Raw genomic sequence first — 16,281 nt, 5'->3', positions numbered from 1 at the left:
AACCATTCCAATATTCTACCTATCGTCTTTCTAATGGTCCAAATGCACTATATAACATCTTGATAATCTTGCACAGATATTTTCTGAACCAACATATCAAATTTTGGTGAAGGGGAGTTCATACCTATGTCGCAATAGACAATGATAGAGAAGACTAAATTCCTACATAATCATCAATCATGGCAAAGAAGACTGGTTCCAAAGAATCGCTATTTATTCAATTGTATTATCAAAAATATTTAAAGCACAACAGTGACGAAAACATATAGTGAGCACAGGTAATTTCACGAGGGTACTATCATGACATATTCCAATCGACAGAAACATTGCAATTCAAATGTCTTCGTTTAAAGGGAAAGTATCGAACGGACCTGCTAGTTTCAAGCTTGGATATGATGGGGCTTGTAAAATATTGGTATCAGTACTTATAAATTTCAGTTGGTTAATTGTCATGTCACTTATTTGGTTCTAGAAAAAAAAAAAGAAAAGAAATGAAAGACAAAAAAGGCTATTGATTTTTACAAGACTCATTTGGGATTTTAGAGAGAGTAGAATGCGTTTATTCAAGTACTGCTATCAGGACCACGCAACTACCGAGGCAATGGTGAACGTTATAGAGCAATTCAAGGGGGGAACGGAGAAGTTGAATATCTTGAGAAAAAAAAAGAAGACGTACATTCATGTCATCATCGCCGCTAGTGCATGATCGAAACTAAGACACCCAGGTAATCCTACGAGTTGTGATAAGAAGGGAAAAAGATGGAGATGAAGAGAGGGGGGAGGGGGCAAGCCCCTCTCCTTGAGGTCAACCCCTGGGTTTTCGCCACTCACTTCGCGCTGCTCGACGTGGCGTGACTCGACCCTAGACAACATCGCAAGGCAGACAATGCGGCTACGCCGCGAGTGGTTGTGGGTGACATCTGCTTTCAGGGATGATTCAGAAGATGAGCGAGGACAAATGTCCGAGGCGTTTCCTGGCCGAATGTGGGAAGGACGGGACGCGCGACGAGAAATTAGAGGTTGAGCAAGAAAATGTATAGCACCCCCGAACATGCCCTGGGAGAGTGGGTGTATGTTAGCATTGGTAATTTGGAGAATGGATTAAAATAGCTCACTCGGAAGAAAAATGGATATGACGAAGCAGAAAATGGGGTAAAATAGGCGCATTTAATGGTGTTACTGGTTCTACTAATCTACTAATTATGGCGCAGTTGTCTTCCAAATACTCGTCTGTATTCTAATGATTGACTGCTGAAACGATGAGTTGCTTTGAGTGGCAAGGAGAGATGGTCTAAAGAAAAAGTCGAAATGGAATACATGTCTCGCATTCTCGCTTCCCTCTTAAGCTATATCTAATTATTATTATCATTATTATTAATATTATTATTATTATTATTATTATTATTATTATTATTATTATTATTATTACCATTATTATTATTATTATTATTATTATTATTATTATTATTATTATTACCATTATTATTATTATTATTATTATTATTATTATTATTATTATCATCATCATCATCATCATCACTAATATTACCAGGCATTTAGATACGCGATACATAGATCAACTATATCACAACGTTTACCTAAGATACATATATGTATAAACGTAAAAAAAAATAAATAAATAAATGAAATCGTTACAACTGAGGAAAAAGTTAAGTTTTTAACATTTTCTTTATCAAATGTGTACTGAATTTGCAGATTTGAAGTGTGGAGTTTGTTCCCTTCCTTTGTTGCTGTTATTATATACATATATACAATACTTAAGACTAATCTGAAGAACGTATCTCCGAGAAGTGTCATACAGTTAAATCTCGAAAACGGCTGGACGGGGAGACTGATTGAACCTGCTGGTCAGTGTCCAACACTCGGTGCTGATTCGTGTTGGTCACTCCCCAAGACTGACCTACGGGCTTCCTGAGGCCGAAAGAACTGACCGTGACTCAGTGTTTAAGTCTCTTCCTCAACTTTAAAGGGAAAAACCTTGTCATCTCATGCATTGTGTGCATGGCTTGCTTAAGGGATTAATTCTATTGTATTTTTTCAAATTATTTCTTACAATGTAATGTCTTTTTAGAAATCTTAGTCACAGCTACTGGTGATATCTATCCTTGCTTTTATCCATTTACATTTCGGTTTCAGGACAATTACTGGTTTTACAACTCAATGTTATTTTGCAAGAATTCTGAATCTTATATAAAGTTATCTATTTACAATGAGTCTATTCTATTATTCAAATAAATGCGTTGCTTCTTTATATGTATATCTAGGCCTACATAAATACATGTATATACAATTATGTGTTATGTGTCATTATGTTATATGATATGTACAAAGGTGTGATATGTGTATATGTATATCAGTGCTTGGACGTCTGATCAATAGGTGTGTACTTAATTATGAATTAGAAAACTGCAGACATGACTGTATTCAGGTATTTTATACTTATCTTTAAAGGTACATATCCTGCAGCGTTCAACTTGCATTATAGCATCAGAAATGTGAATATTAATGAGGTGCTGCATGATTGTCGATACACCTGTTAGCTTTGGAGGATTTGTATGATGTCTATCTCTTTCTTTTTTGTCACTTTTATTCAATAATCGAGTATTCGAATCTAGACCAAACTAATTGAGTAATCAACTGATTAACTAAGGTTTCAAATTGCTAGTTAAAAGGGATATAAAATGTTTGACCATCTATGTTTTTGGCGTCTCTCAAGCCGACCATCCATCCGTGTTAATGTTTCAGTGTACCAAAGTGAGAAAGTGATCACCCTGAATAAACTCTCGGTATATCTTCTGTACAAACGCAGGTTTATCATTAAGGTTGATGAAAGATAGGTGGAGCAAAGTGAAAGTTGCCCCCCAAAAGGGAACACTCTTAGCAGGCTGTGAGAACCTCTGTCGTCAAGAAAGAAATTTCCTGTTCATATTTTCATAGCAAATCATCTTCAAACCAGTCTGTTCCTGGATGTTTTCAGAGCTGTGATATAGTTTAAATGGTTGAAAATCTACAATATCATATTTATGACCGTATCTGTTCTTGGCTGTTCTTACAAGTATTTTTCCAAGATTCTTTTTGCACAGAGATCAGAACCACGGAAAAACTGCCAGATTCAATTTCAACGGAATTTGGACCCACTGGCTCTAGGATAGTTGAATCATCTTTTCTTATCATTCAATGACTGATTACTCTAATTGTTATGAGATGTTATGTCTGACTTCTTTCATAACTCAGATATCGACGAATTCTACCTTTAAACGTCTTGACTACCCCTCGTAGGACGTATGGCCTAACCTCAAATCCTGTCGTGTCCATCCGATGTTCCTCAGGATTAATCAGAAGGCTCTCGATACAAGACACGAGGGCCCCCGGGACTCTCGCCCGGTTGCTTTGCTGATTTCACCAGGGTAAGGATGACAACGAGGGAAGAAATAGATGCCTATGTTGTAATCTCCCAGATTAGTAAAATTATCACAGGCCACTTTTTTTCCCGACCACTTCTACCAACTTGCCTTGAGTGCAATCTTTGTGGAACTTGAATACATTGTATGATGTGTTCGGTAATTCCGAGAGCAATATCGAACCAACGAAATCGACACTCACTGTTGAATCGAATAAAACCAAAGCAAATCAATTCTCCGTGTGGCCATACCCGTGATTTGTAGATCTATCGCAGAAACGACCCAAGCTGGAATCCAAACAAGAATTTTATAAGTAACTAAGCTTTCGTCTCATTAGAACACACATTTGACTGTTTGACTGGTTTCAAACGTAACGTTTACCTAATCAGCCCTTCTTGGATACTTCTTCGCGGAGGAGCGATTATGCCAACCGAAATATTCGTTCTTTTTATCAGCAGAGGACGAGAAGTTTTAACATTATAATACATGAGGACCGCCTTTCTTGCTATTTGAAAAATGTGTATTTTATGTTGTTAGGTGTATTATTATTGTTATCAAGAACTATTACCATGATTATGGTTAAGGTTATGATGATGATGATTTGAATGACGACGGTGATTTGCATGATGACAGTGATGATGACGCCTATTGTCAATACCATTATCAACATAAATACAGAGACAACCCACGCCATCAAATTCATCACTACCTTCACAAAGTAGAAATTCTATAAGGTCTATCACACAAGTTAAGGACTGAAAGGAAGGTTTCATTTTCTTAGGGAATCTTTCAACAATCTTTAAAACCAGTTTCAGGAACTGGTGGGTTTGACAGGGATTGAAGGTACCCCAACCCCATAAACAGTCATAAGTTGAGTCTACCTTCTGATGAACCCTGCAGTACATTCATTGGCAAAGAAAGGAAATCATATGTGAGATCGTTCCATTTACGTTTTATAGTTGTTGTGGCAAAATTGTAAGAGAATGTAAAGTGCGTGTCGTTTGTTTGAAGAAATCTCATTCATTTTACAAAAGAATAGAAACGAGAATTTGAAGCTAGTTTCATTTCTTAAAGTGTGATCTTTTAGTACTATCCAATAATACTTATTACTCTGTGTGCTTCGTACGTAACCAGATATCGACGAATTTAAGAGTGCTATTTTAAGTAGTGGGTCAAAAGGTCCTTTCAAAAACTTTGTAAACTTCATAGACTTTCCCACGTCACCTATCATCAGCCATACTGACGACGCGACTCTAGCTGCCTCTATTTAGACCGACTTGGATGGTTTACTAGTTACAGTTAAACTCGTTGTGTCGCACCTTTTTTGGCAACGCCCCGGCCATGATACCGAAAGTTTCTGTTCGAAGAACAAACCTTATAGATCATCTCGCCCCCACCCTCCTCACCGAATCGCCATGAATAGAAGCATTGACTGATGCGAATCTGCCAAACAGAGATACTCTGTTTACTATTCAACGAGTATCTCTTTTTCCATCGGACCCTGAAATTAAGGCAGAAAAACTGCAAACAGGGAAAAGCTGCCAAAATCGTAACCTAGGGTGAGAAAGAAAGAGTTTGAGAGAGCTTAGAAGAGAGAGAAGGGGAGGGGGGGGGGGGGAGGAAGCAGAAAAAAAAAGTCAAAGAGGAGAGGATCGAGCCTGACAAACGGATAACAGTCGCATCCGAATGTCTGGCAGGGTCACGTGATTGGTAGACAATCACTCGTTTGATTCCATCTATCAGCAGTAGTGACATTTTCAGCTGACGCTTCGTGCGGACTCATCAAGTTCCACGAGTGAACGAAGTAAACAGCTGACGGTCGGTATGGAGAGTTTTATCAGGATAGACAGATGGACAAAGAGATGGATAGAACAAGAGAAGGACAGAGAATCAGATAGAACGAAGAATAAACCAACAATCAATGTACGCACTCCATAACTCCATAACAGAAACCTTTCAAAGTCTATGTAATTTTGCACTTGAACACTATGCAATATCTTGTCATTAGATTGATCAATCGCGGATTGATTGATTTCGCAAATATTTGCCAAGATTATTGACAAACAATGTTAGAATAAAATGATTCATACCTAAAAGTAGCATTACATTACAGATATGGGTATGATACCTTATACGATTTTATTTGGTATGAGAAAATCCTGTAAAACGGTTGTTGATGTTTTGGTTTAGGGGAGTTCCCGACTACTAAACACTAGACAGATGTCACAGTGTATTATTATTATTATTTTTTTTTTTACTATTATTATCATTATTATTATTATTATTTAGTGTTATTTTTTTTCGGGGGGGGGGGAGGAGCATGTAAAGTTTACATTTTTTTGTGCGTGTCTTCGAGATAGCCACAGTTGAACACATGCTTTTTATTTCCAATAGAAGTTTTTTAGTCTTTCAGCTTAAATAGTACAGTAATTTTCAAATCAGAATGAAAGAAGTGTGAAAAAGAAAAAAAAAATACTCAAGATGTAGGCCGTACCATACATTGCACATATGAATTATATTGCAGAACTTATTAGATTTTTTTTTTCTTTTTTGCGTCATTATATATTGGGGCTTCTTCCTCAAGAGGATTAACCCTCTGATACTTCGATATGAAGGACCAGGTTCGAGCCTTATCAACATATCTTCTTTCTACTCAGGTGTAGGGATGTGCTCTCAGTACCTAAGTCAAGTGTTGCTTCTTTGCCATGAGAAGCATACATGGCTGGCGATATTAATAAGCATGCTCCTTCGCGTCTGGAGTGAGTGCATTGTGTGTAGGTTCGGGTTTGATTCTATGTATAATATAGTGATCTGAAAATCATGATATGCCGCAGGCGCCTCTTGTGCATCACCATTATCTAAACTACTTAATACTATTGCCACTTATTTGTCGTACCAACTTTATTGCCACAAGCGTTTGAATGGCTGAAGGGGATAGTAACCAAAACATGCATTGCTGGCGTGCGAATTAATATCGTCCCACGCACTTGTAACCGACATACTATATTTATCAGCGGAGGGTGCCATCGTTTGATTATGTGCCCTAATAGGCCATGAATGGGCGAAAAATATTGATAAGCCTTACTGTTTGTTGTTTTGAACATCATGTGGTTGGTCCAGTCGTCAACGAAGGTGAATGACAAAGGTAAATAAAAAGAACAATAACATATCATGACACCAAAGAGGTGTGAATACGTGACAATCCTGTGCATCAATTAAGTTACCATCATCTTACATCATGAAACCTGTGGTTAAAAAGTTGCCAAATTAATCTGGCGGTCATTCTGCTCGCGGTGTGCCATGGTTATTCATGTTTTTTGGGCGCTAACCGCAAGTCCCCACCCATGAACTCTCATGTATCGCCAACAATCGACGCCGGCCGCTAAGAAAAGAGCGCATCGTGTCGCGCCAAGACGCGCCTGTGACTAAATCTTGACCTTCGTTTCACTACGTGAGGATTTGCCGAAAATTAAGAATACACCGTGTGAGACACGGCGTGATTTGACGCGATGCCTGGCCAACGCTGCACGTAGAATTATCCATCATAATGAAATTTTCTTTCCTGCTATATTGTGTCTTGACGCTAACCAGACATACTGCCTTATCGATCGTGTGCAGTCACGTTGGCAACCGAATCGTGTTGCCGTACGGACTGATCTATTGAACTGACGACGGTCCTTGTCGACACGTGTGTTGTGTGCATCGTCTTTCGAATCATTGTCATGGCCCTGCTTCTTAACAGTCAACATTACTAATACCAAATTGCTAGTAACACTCAAACTATTTCTGTCAGCATTGTTACCGCTACCCTGTAACTGCAAATACTACCACTGCTAATGCTACTACTTCTACTACTACCATAAATACTACCTCTACTACTACTACTACTACTACTACTACCACCACCACCATCACCACCACTACTACTGCTGCTACTACTACTACTACTACTACTACTACTACTACTACTACTACTACTACTACTACTATTACTACTACTACTACTACTACTACTACTACTACTACTACTACTACTACTACTACTACTACCACTACTCTACTACTACTTCAACTGTAACTACCACTACTACAGCTGTTATACTACTTCTATGATACAATTGCAACATTTACTGATATACCATGACTACTATTATCATTCCCATCGCTTCTTCTATACTTGTTCTCACTGACACACCTCTAATCCTCTGTCATTCCTACTGTGACTGTATTATTTCACTAAACCGGTGAAAGATGAGATGAACACGTATCTGAATGGCTTTTGTATAACCACATAGTCATGATATTACATGAGAGAATATTCTCTCATGTAATATCATGTGGTTATCTCTCTATCCATTTATAAATGGATGGAGAGATAAACACAATAGGTGATACGCTGATAGCGACTCATTTGTCATCATCACTTTATTGAAGTTAATCAAACAACAACAACAAAGGAAAACATTGAAAGAAATTTGAAAAAAAAAAAACAACAACAAGCATACATCGCTTTGCCCAGGACAAGACGTATATATTACCATGCAGGCCAAAAGATCATTACACATATATAGACATATTGGAATCTTACAGAAAAGTGCAACACATTGTAAAGTTCTGTTTGGATCTTAACTCAGAATATCCATCCCCCCAAAAAAATGAATGTCAAACTTAAATTTAACACGTTATATCACAGTTTGATCAAAACAATATAACATTTGCTGAGCCAAAGACTAAATATTATGGGTGTATGAAGCATGTTAAAAAAAACTCGAACTTGTGAAATTTATTTTGATGATAAATATTGAAAGGAGGCAGTCATGCAAGATTTGTGGAGTTTCAGATTGGAATATTCATTGCATGACTTTGGAGCCAATTTAACTTGAAGTATGCAGTTATCATATCCATTGACTGATGGTCATGATACAGCACCAAAAAGAGAGATTATCCTAAGAGATTTTGTCACAAATTTAGATAATACAAGCTCTCCAGATTCAAGAAGGGTAAAAAGAGCACACTTTCATTTAATAAAGGAGAGTTTGATCCCAAAATTACACATTCAAATTAAAGTATAAAGTTGGTAAAATGAAACATTCATTATAGAACTTATAACCGCACGGTCAAATAGTGATAATAATAATGATAATAATAATAATAATGATAATAATATCAATAAAAACAATAATAATTACAACAATAAAAGACACTTATACTGCGCAACTGCTATAATAATATACTCTACTGCGCATTACAAAATAATAGGCAGGACATACATAATTCAAACTTAAGCGGCATAAACAATTTTAAGACGATGAGTTTTTAACCTGAAACTCATTAACTGTAGCTGCTTGCCTTACGAACAGAGGGAAATTATTCCAAAAAGTGGTATAGATTAATCTTGACTTAGTCATGATTTAGAAGGGAAAACAGCTATACATTATATAAAACTGGACTATTGTTACAAACACTAAAAAACCCCCCCCAAAAAAAAACCCCAAAACGAACAAACAAACAAACAAACACCGAAATAAGTCAGATGAAGCGAATTGTCTGAAATTATTTTTTATTTACACGTCGTATAAACCAGTGCTGTGCTGTCTTATTCTCTGGAGACATCCCTCGATAGCAGGAGACCATGCAATCAATACTGTATATCTCAGAAGTATTTATTAGGTATGGGTGCAATATTCTTGAGTTTCTACCCAAGATATCCATGTAACAGACCATCGCCATTCTTCCTGCAATTGTAATAGAACCTGGTAGAGACATCCGCGACGCAATTCTAATCACAGATTCTATAAATCATAAATCATTCCCAATTCGACGGCAATTATCGATTTAACAACCGGCCTCAAAGTAGATGGACACGCACAACTTGTTTCAGGCACGACTCCGGATTAAAATGGAGAGAACATTGTGGCGCGTTTTCTCTTCCACTTTTTGCCTAGTCCTTCTTCCATCCAGAGTAGATGCACAGGCGTGTTTCGTATCACGAACACTGCTTGTCATATATTAGGTATGATTACGTGTACACACTCTGTGCAACGCTAAGTAGTTTTTGAAGATGGCTGGATAAGGTTGTAACAATTATGGTGAACAAATTAAGAGGGACATGTCATTTTCCTCAGTTTTGTAAGGTGGAGAAGGGTGGTCACTCTGCATTTCTCGATAATGGATAAAGAATATGAAGAATCGTTTAAAGGGAACACTAAATCAAATCACTGTTTACTTTCTCTTTCTTTTTCCGTTGTTTCCTTTGCGTTTACAACGGTCAAAATTAATTATAAGTTTTAAATCAAAATCAAATCTGCTTGAGAGAGAATATTCTTCTCATTTGACTTGAACTATAAAAAGCTATTACATTATTACCCGCGAATTTTGCTTTTGAAGATGTCCATAATATATCTGGTAGCTCAGTGGCCACAGGAGGACTTGTAACTCTCCTATTAAGCTTTATATTTTTTCAAACTTTCAGAGCCAGAGAATTCCTGTTTTCGAAAAAAAAAAACTGTGGTACTTTCAACAGCTTCATAATCCTATTCATTCATTCAATTGTGCCTGAACGTCTTCTGTTCGTGCCAAATACACAACTTGACACTAACCCAAAGAGCTATCGATACCATTTAGGCCCTATACATGAAGGTGATATTTGGCATATATGTCATTCTAAAAATCTTCGCCACAGAACGTAAAGGAAAAGAAAAAAAGTGAAATTTTTCGAAGTAACGTTGCTTCCAAGTTCGTTACAGACAATGTAGGCCTAGTGATCGTTTTTATCACATCCAACGTAGAAGCATCATCACAGCAATCGACTGGGATGCCTATATAGCTTAATCACACAATTCCGCAACAAGTATGGCCCCTCAATTACTTTGGTGAGAGATTTTCTTGACCACTGACCTATAAGATTGACCTTATCCCCTCTTTGCACTGATGACCAGATACCCAATTTTGTATTCATTGGTCATACTCGATTATCTACTTCCATTCACAATATTGGCTGGAAAACGGGCGTTTAGTTTTAGTGAAGTTCAGTGAACTTTGAGCTTGACCTTACCCTTTCATCCCCTGATTTCATTAAATTTCCAAATGAGTCTATCTTTGCTACAAAAGTATACTACATTACGCTGAAGTTCTTGCTGCTAAATAACATTTTAACAGACCTTTACTGACCTTCGACCTGAGGGATTCGGCCCTAAATCACATCCCATCTAGGATACCAGGGTAAAGTAGCAAGAAAATCGACGCAATGGTTGTTTTATGTATATATCTATGTTCTGTTTCTTTCTCTCACTCTCATATTGTGATGACGAGATCTGGGCGGACAGTGGGAGATGAAACCTGAACGCCTCGAGCACTCGTCGAGATGGAGGAATAAGACTCCATATTTCGTGCTACGAACCTCTGGTAATGCGGAGTTGCGACAGCAAAGAAAGAAAACTTCCTAGGGAAGTACTCCTGCAGAAAGTCAAAGGCTTATATCTATAAATTCACATTTTAGACGTCAATTGACAAAATGAAAGTGCTATAATATGTTTATCAATGTAGTGATTAACATAGTGTTTTGCATGTTGATTTCAAGTTTGGTGATATGTGTTTTCTATCTTCCTATGATTGAAAACACACCAACAGCATACTCCCATACAGCTAGCATGTCAACGCCTATCAAACGAGGAAGGAATTATGAATGGGATGGCTGCACTCTGTCCGTTTCACCACCTAGTCCCGGCAAGGCATGTGAAAGAAATCTGAAACAATACTGCAGGCCAGATCCAAGTTCACTCCAATTCAGGTGTGCGAATTCGCTCAGCTCGCGCGCAGATGCGATTTCCAAACCTCCAGAGCATATTAATTAGAGGATAAAGAACGAGTAGGACTTTGTCCATATCGCTCGTCATAGCTCGTGAAAAAGCCTCAATAACAGTTTTAAATGATGTACTGCAAATTTCACGATGGTAGTGGCTATGTCGTTATCATGAGTGTGCAACATAGCTTATTTGGAGAAGCGATCGCGTTTTCACCATATATGACATCCACCTTCTCACGCACGACAAATATGTATGACTTTTCTATTAAAACAGAAAGAGAGTTACATAGATATGTAGAGAAACAGAGAAAGGGAAAGAGATAGAGAGAAAATGGAGAGGAAAAAATGCGTGATTGTTTGTGACTGAGAAAAAGATACAGTGCATATCAAACAGCGGGGAGGGGTTTAGACAGAACGTTTATTTCCAAAGTATGCTGTAAAATATAGTAGAAAACTCATCTGATAATATAAACACCAAGTCAAAGAGGCACATTAAGAAATAAAGCTGTGGCATGAAAAACTTCACTCTAAAGGTTCTGATTCTTTTGTGCTGTTATCATGACTTTCACCACAAAAATAATTATCCCAGTTACTGTTTTGGCCTCAGTGCATTTACATTGACAATGCTTATAAAATGTAGTCATTCAGGGTTTTTGTAAAGAATCGCATGATGTCATAACACAGAATAATGTCAACAATGTTAATTTATCGGCATGTATATAGCTACTGCTTTTTATTTTTTTTTCTTTGCACCCCTCATATGGATGAATATGATGACATAAATGTGTTGCGAAGACAGTTGTTTTGTAGTACAGAAAGCGGCAATTACGGTCTACTTATGGGAAGTTCCAGTGCAGTTGAAAAATGGTATGAAAAGGAGTATTTTTTTTTTTAGCACAGCAATGATAATTTGATCAAAGTCGGATGTAAAAAAGGAAGTTAACTTCCGTTAATTTTAAGAAAACAGTTCTTGAACAGCCAGTATGAATATGCAAATAGTGAAGTGATGATGTCATCCCCTCACAACTTGCAATATAGTTTGTGCATAAGATTCTTAAATTTCCAGTTTTTCATTCTAAAGCAATAAATCTTACATCCTGATATATTCAACTGATCACTATTCTGAAATTATCCAATCAGGAATATACGTCATATTTTTTGGCATTTTTTTGTGTGTACACGGTAATGGAAAATTGTAAGGTGATGACATCACCAACTCACCCATTTACATATTCATATCAATTACACGAGAACTGTTCTGCAGAAATTAGCAACACTTCACAGTGTCAGAACTTTTCTAATTTTTATTCGATTTTGATCAATTTTTTTTTACTGTTGTGCAAGTAAGATTTTACTCGTTTTAATCACACTAACATATAACCGGACTGTAATTCCTCTTTCACAATGAGGAAAGTGATCAGCAGTTTACAAATCTTCTCTCATTTCTTGCTTTCAAAATCACTATCAGGATAGATGATTAAAAGTTCTGGTATAGCAACGATTTTTAGCCCATCACTGCGTAATACGACACTGATTTTATCCCATCGAACATCAGGAAGACATGAAAGGTTAATTTCAGGACGCGGCAACTGTTAGACAATAAAACTTTGCCAAGATATTGAACATAGGAATGGAGCGCGCCGTCGAGAGCTGTCAAATTCACCGGAGACATTTAAGCCAGCATTTTGACAATCAATACTGAACGGATGCCAACCAATACAATAGCAGTTCACTCTGAGCCAACTTTCTTTTCAACCCGAGGAAAAAAAACGTTTTGACATGATCGCTCTTGTAGAAGAATTGAAACTGTGTCCGCTCATAACTTGGGTCACATAAGCAGCTCGAATGCACAAAAACATGTCATCAAAATGATGATTATGATCGTAACCATTCGATGTCGCGGTATCAACGTAAAACGGAAGCGAGCAACATGATAGCAGAAAGGAGAAATGATGTTTCCTTGGCTTCGTGTTGAAAAAACAACAACAACCGATTGATATGGCTTAAAAACAATTCAGAACAAAACAAACAAAACAAAATGCATAATGAGAAGTTACCACAGTAGTAGTGTAACATCATCTCATAATGAGAAGTTGATACGTGTAAAATAATATGATAGCAGTCAAACACCTGTTTACGTTCGCCTCTTATAATGACGTCAAACGGCGAGTGATATATCTCCCTCTTCTTTTTATACAAGAAATAATTTGCCCGGAAATAACAAGTTTGTGCAATCTTATCTTTTGTGCAATATTTCACCATGATACCTGTGTAAACTGATGTGAGTGTTTAGTCTACCAATCTAGAATGTTATTGTTTTGTCCCGCCCTTTTCCTTCATTATTCTTCCCTTTTCTGTTGTTCTTTGTCAGGTTTTCGGGGGGTGGGGGTGGGGTGGGGTGGGCTGAGCTTCTTTTGAGGGTGGAAATGGGCTAATGAAGGTAGATTTACAAGGGGATGTGGGGGTGGGACTGATAAAGCTATTGCTCGTTGACAACATTTTAAAGGGCAAGGCATTCATCGCCAAAGCATAATGGACGAATCATAACAGACAAAAATTCATTGTATCTTTCTTTCGTCAATAATCATTCAAGAAACTTCCAGCACTACACGTCCGCTTCATAATAGCAACGACCACATTTCTGTCACATGATCAAACCTCTCATATCAGGTCTCGCCTTCTTGAAAATAACCGATAAGAGGTCAATATGTATGTGGAAAACTCTTGTTCGTATATTTTGGCACTTTCACACAATCTTTTCTTCTTTTTTTTTTTATCAGACGCATTTATGAATTAAAGTGATTTATGCTTACAAAAACAGAAAAGCTCTGTCTTTGAAAATATGCACTGTCCGTTGCATCTAAAGGACCAAATTAAACTGAAGACTAAAAGTATCCTGCTAGACATACAAATGACTATGGAACCAAGTGAAAAATCGAACCTTTATTTTTTTTATAGGTTTAAAATGGACGATACGTATCTGTGATGTATGAACAAGAAATAAAAAACAAAGCAAAATCAAAGCACTATCAATTAACACAATAGAAAAGGATGTAACAGAATGCAATCAATTATTGAGACCGATAACTACAAGTCCATAAACCGATACGATGAATGAATGGAATATTTGTGGCTAAGCGCAATGGAGAAAGAACAAGCTCTGTTTACATCTAGCCAAATCCAGATAATTACCAGTGGCAATTAATGATCTGGAACAAACGCTGTCTAATTCACACCTGTCAGAGTACCTCACAAACTGAGGGATGAAAAACGAAATAATGCCTCTTAGCTTCAGATTTTATGAAAGATATTTATCTCTTGATAAATATATTCATAGATATTCTTAGTCATATTACGAGACATGCTGTCTGCCAAAACTAAGTGTGTAACCTCGAGTATGATTAACATGATGTACGTGAGCCTTAGCGGTCCAATAAAAAGAAAAGACAATGATCAAATTTACTCCAAGTGATCTGAATGTAGAATTACTTCCTAAAAAGATTTTGACTGACGATTTTATCATACATGTTCATAAAAAACAACAAAATAAAAGGTGTCATGGTAAAAACATTGCTCAATTCAATGTGGCTGTTTGAACTCCACGGCGTCTAAGTAAATTTAGACTTTACTGGAATATGTCTGTGTGCGTGTGAAGGTTGATACTGGCAACAGTATGACTGGCACGAACTGAAATTTCTTCATATATCTATGTACAAGGATTAAAAAAGGTTCTGATTGCTCACTTGACCAACTGACCACGGCAGACTCGTTTTTCCAGTGGCGGAGAAGGTTGTAAGAATCGCCTGCAGCTGTCTAGACATAGGAAAATTGCAATGAGACTTTTAATTGTAATTACAGTTTCACCTATTACATCTATAGCTCCATCTGTGCTGTTGAGTTATATTCTGTTACGTTCTAATACATACTCTTTGAGATGATTGTTTTTAATCAGCAGAATTATCACAATTTTTCTTAACTAGCACAGAACCCAATTTGCTACGATCGATTGATAATCATCTTGCATGTAGCGCCCCGTAACCACGCGGTGAAGATCCCGTACAACCGGAAGAGCACCATTGGGTACTTCCCTGCCAGAAAAACAGACGCATGAGCTATATAAAATTTAATTTCCTTGAATGCATTTCTGCAGTTAGATATAGGTGCTTGAACAAATCTGTAACGTTATGTAAACAACACAAGTTTGGCGATTTCAGAAACGCTTACGCACCGATTTCATCATGAACTGAGTGGAGATTTAGACGTTCGCCAAAAGCACGAATCGACTCAAAACAATACCATATGTAGTGAATGATGACAGACCAAGAACAGACGGCCAAGGTACAACAACCGAAGAAATTGCATAGAAAGAAGGAGGAGAAAGGAAACCAAGTTGTCGCAACAGGAGTGTAGGTTTTGTAGGAAGAGAACTCTGCCGTGGTTGAGCCGGCTTTCGGGCTGCATGGATCAGTGGGCCCTGGGGAGGAAACGGGTGAGGAAGCTGGTATGTGAGCGGGTAAGTGTTGACATTGCCTGCATCTTACCTGGCGAACCGCTGAGCGAGCGCGACCGAGCTCCGCCCAAGATGCCCTCGATGGAGTGTTCGGTGTTGTAGCTCATGATGCCGCGGTGCGATGCCGCCATAGCACTCATGGCCGAGAGTCCCCCTGCCGACATGGCCCGCTGGTGGTGAAGCAGCTGGTGTTGTCCGCCGGGGCCCTCGTCACCCGTGCCTAGTCCCACATACGGCAATTTTTGGTGCAAGGTCGACATGAGGTCGTCGGGCATTTGCCCGTTGGTGTTGTTAAAAATCATTCTGTACATAGGAAACTGTGATGTATTTCCTTCCAACGTGGCCGAATAACAAGTGAATTGAGCCGAATAGTTGTAATCCCGATGAACTAGCTATCACTCGCACGGTAGCTCTTTCCTCAGGAGTGTGTAGAGTTAGTTGTGGAACTGTGTCATAATACGAATAAAGTGTACCCAGTCACGAGACCATCCTCTTCTAAGATTGAACGCTGAACGATCGTTCTTCCTCCTCGTAAACAACTTTCC

General features: G+C 37.9%; 1 protein-coding gene across 1 annotated transcript in view; it reads right to left on the bottom strand.

Annotated features, from left to right (window-relative positions):
* LOC140236365 (uncharacterized) overlaps window positions 1-16,047 on the bottom strand; it is a 119,570-nt gene extending 103,523 nt beyond the window's left edge. Inside the window, exon 1 of the mRNA XM_072316321.1 lies at window positions 15,768-16,047. Within this exon, the coding sequence (XP_072172422.1) occupies window positions 15,768-16,047 (280 nt within the window). The remainder of the gene's footprint in view (window positions 1-15,767) is intronic.
* Window positions 16,048-16,281: the final 234 nt, after the last annotated feature.

This window comes from Diadema setosum, chromosome 12 (assembly GCF_964275005.1).
Source record: "Diadema setosum chromosome 12, eeDiaSeto1, whole genome shotgun sequence".
Lineage (NCBI taxonomy): Eukaryota > Metazoa > Echinodermata > Echinoidea > Diadematoida > Diadematidae > Diadema > Diadema setosum.
Note: the sequence above shows the minus strand (reverse complement) of the source record. Positions and strands in the feature narration are given on the sequence as shown.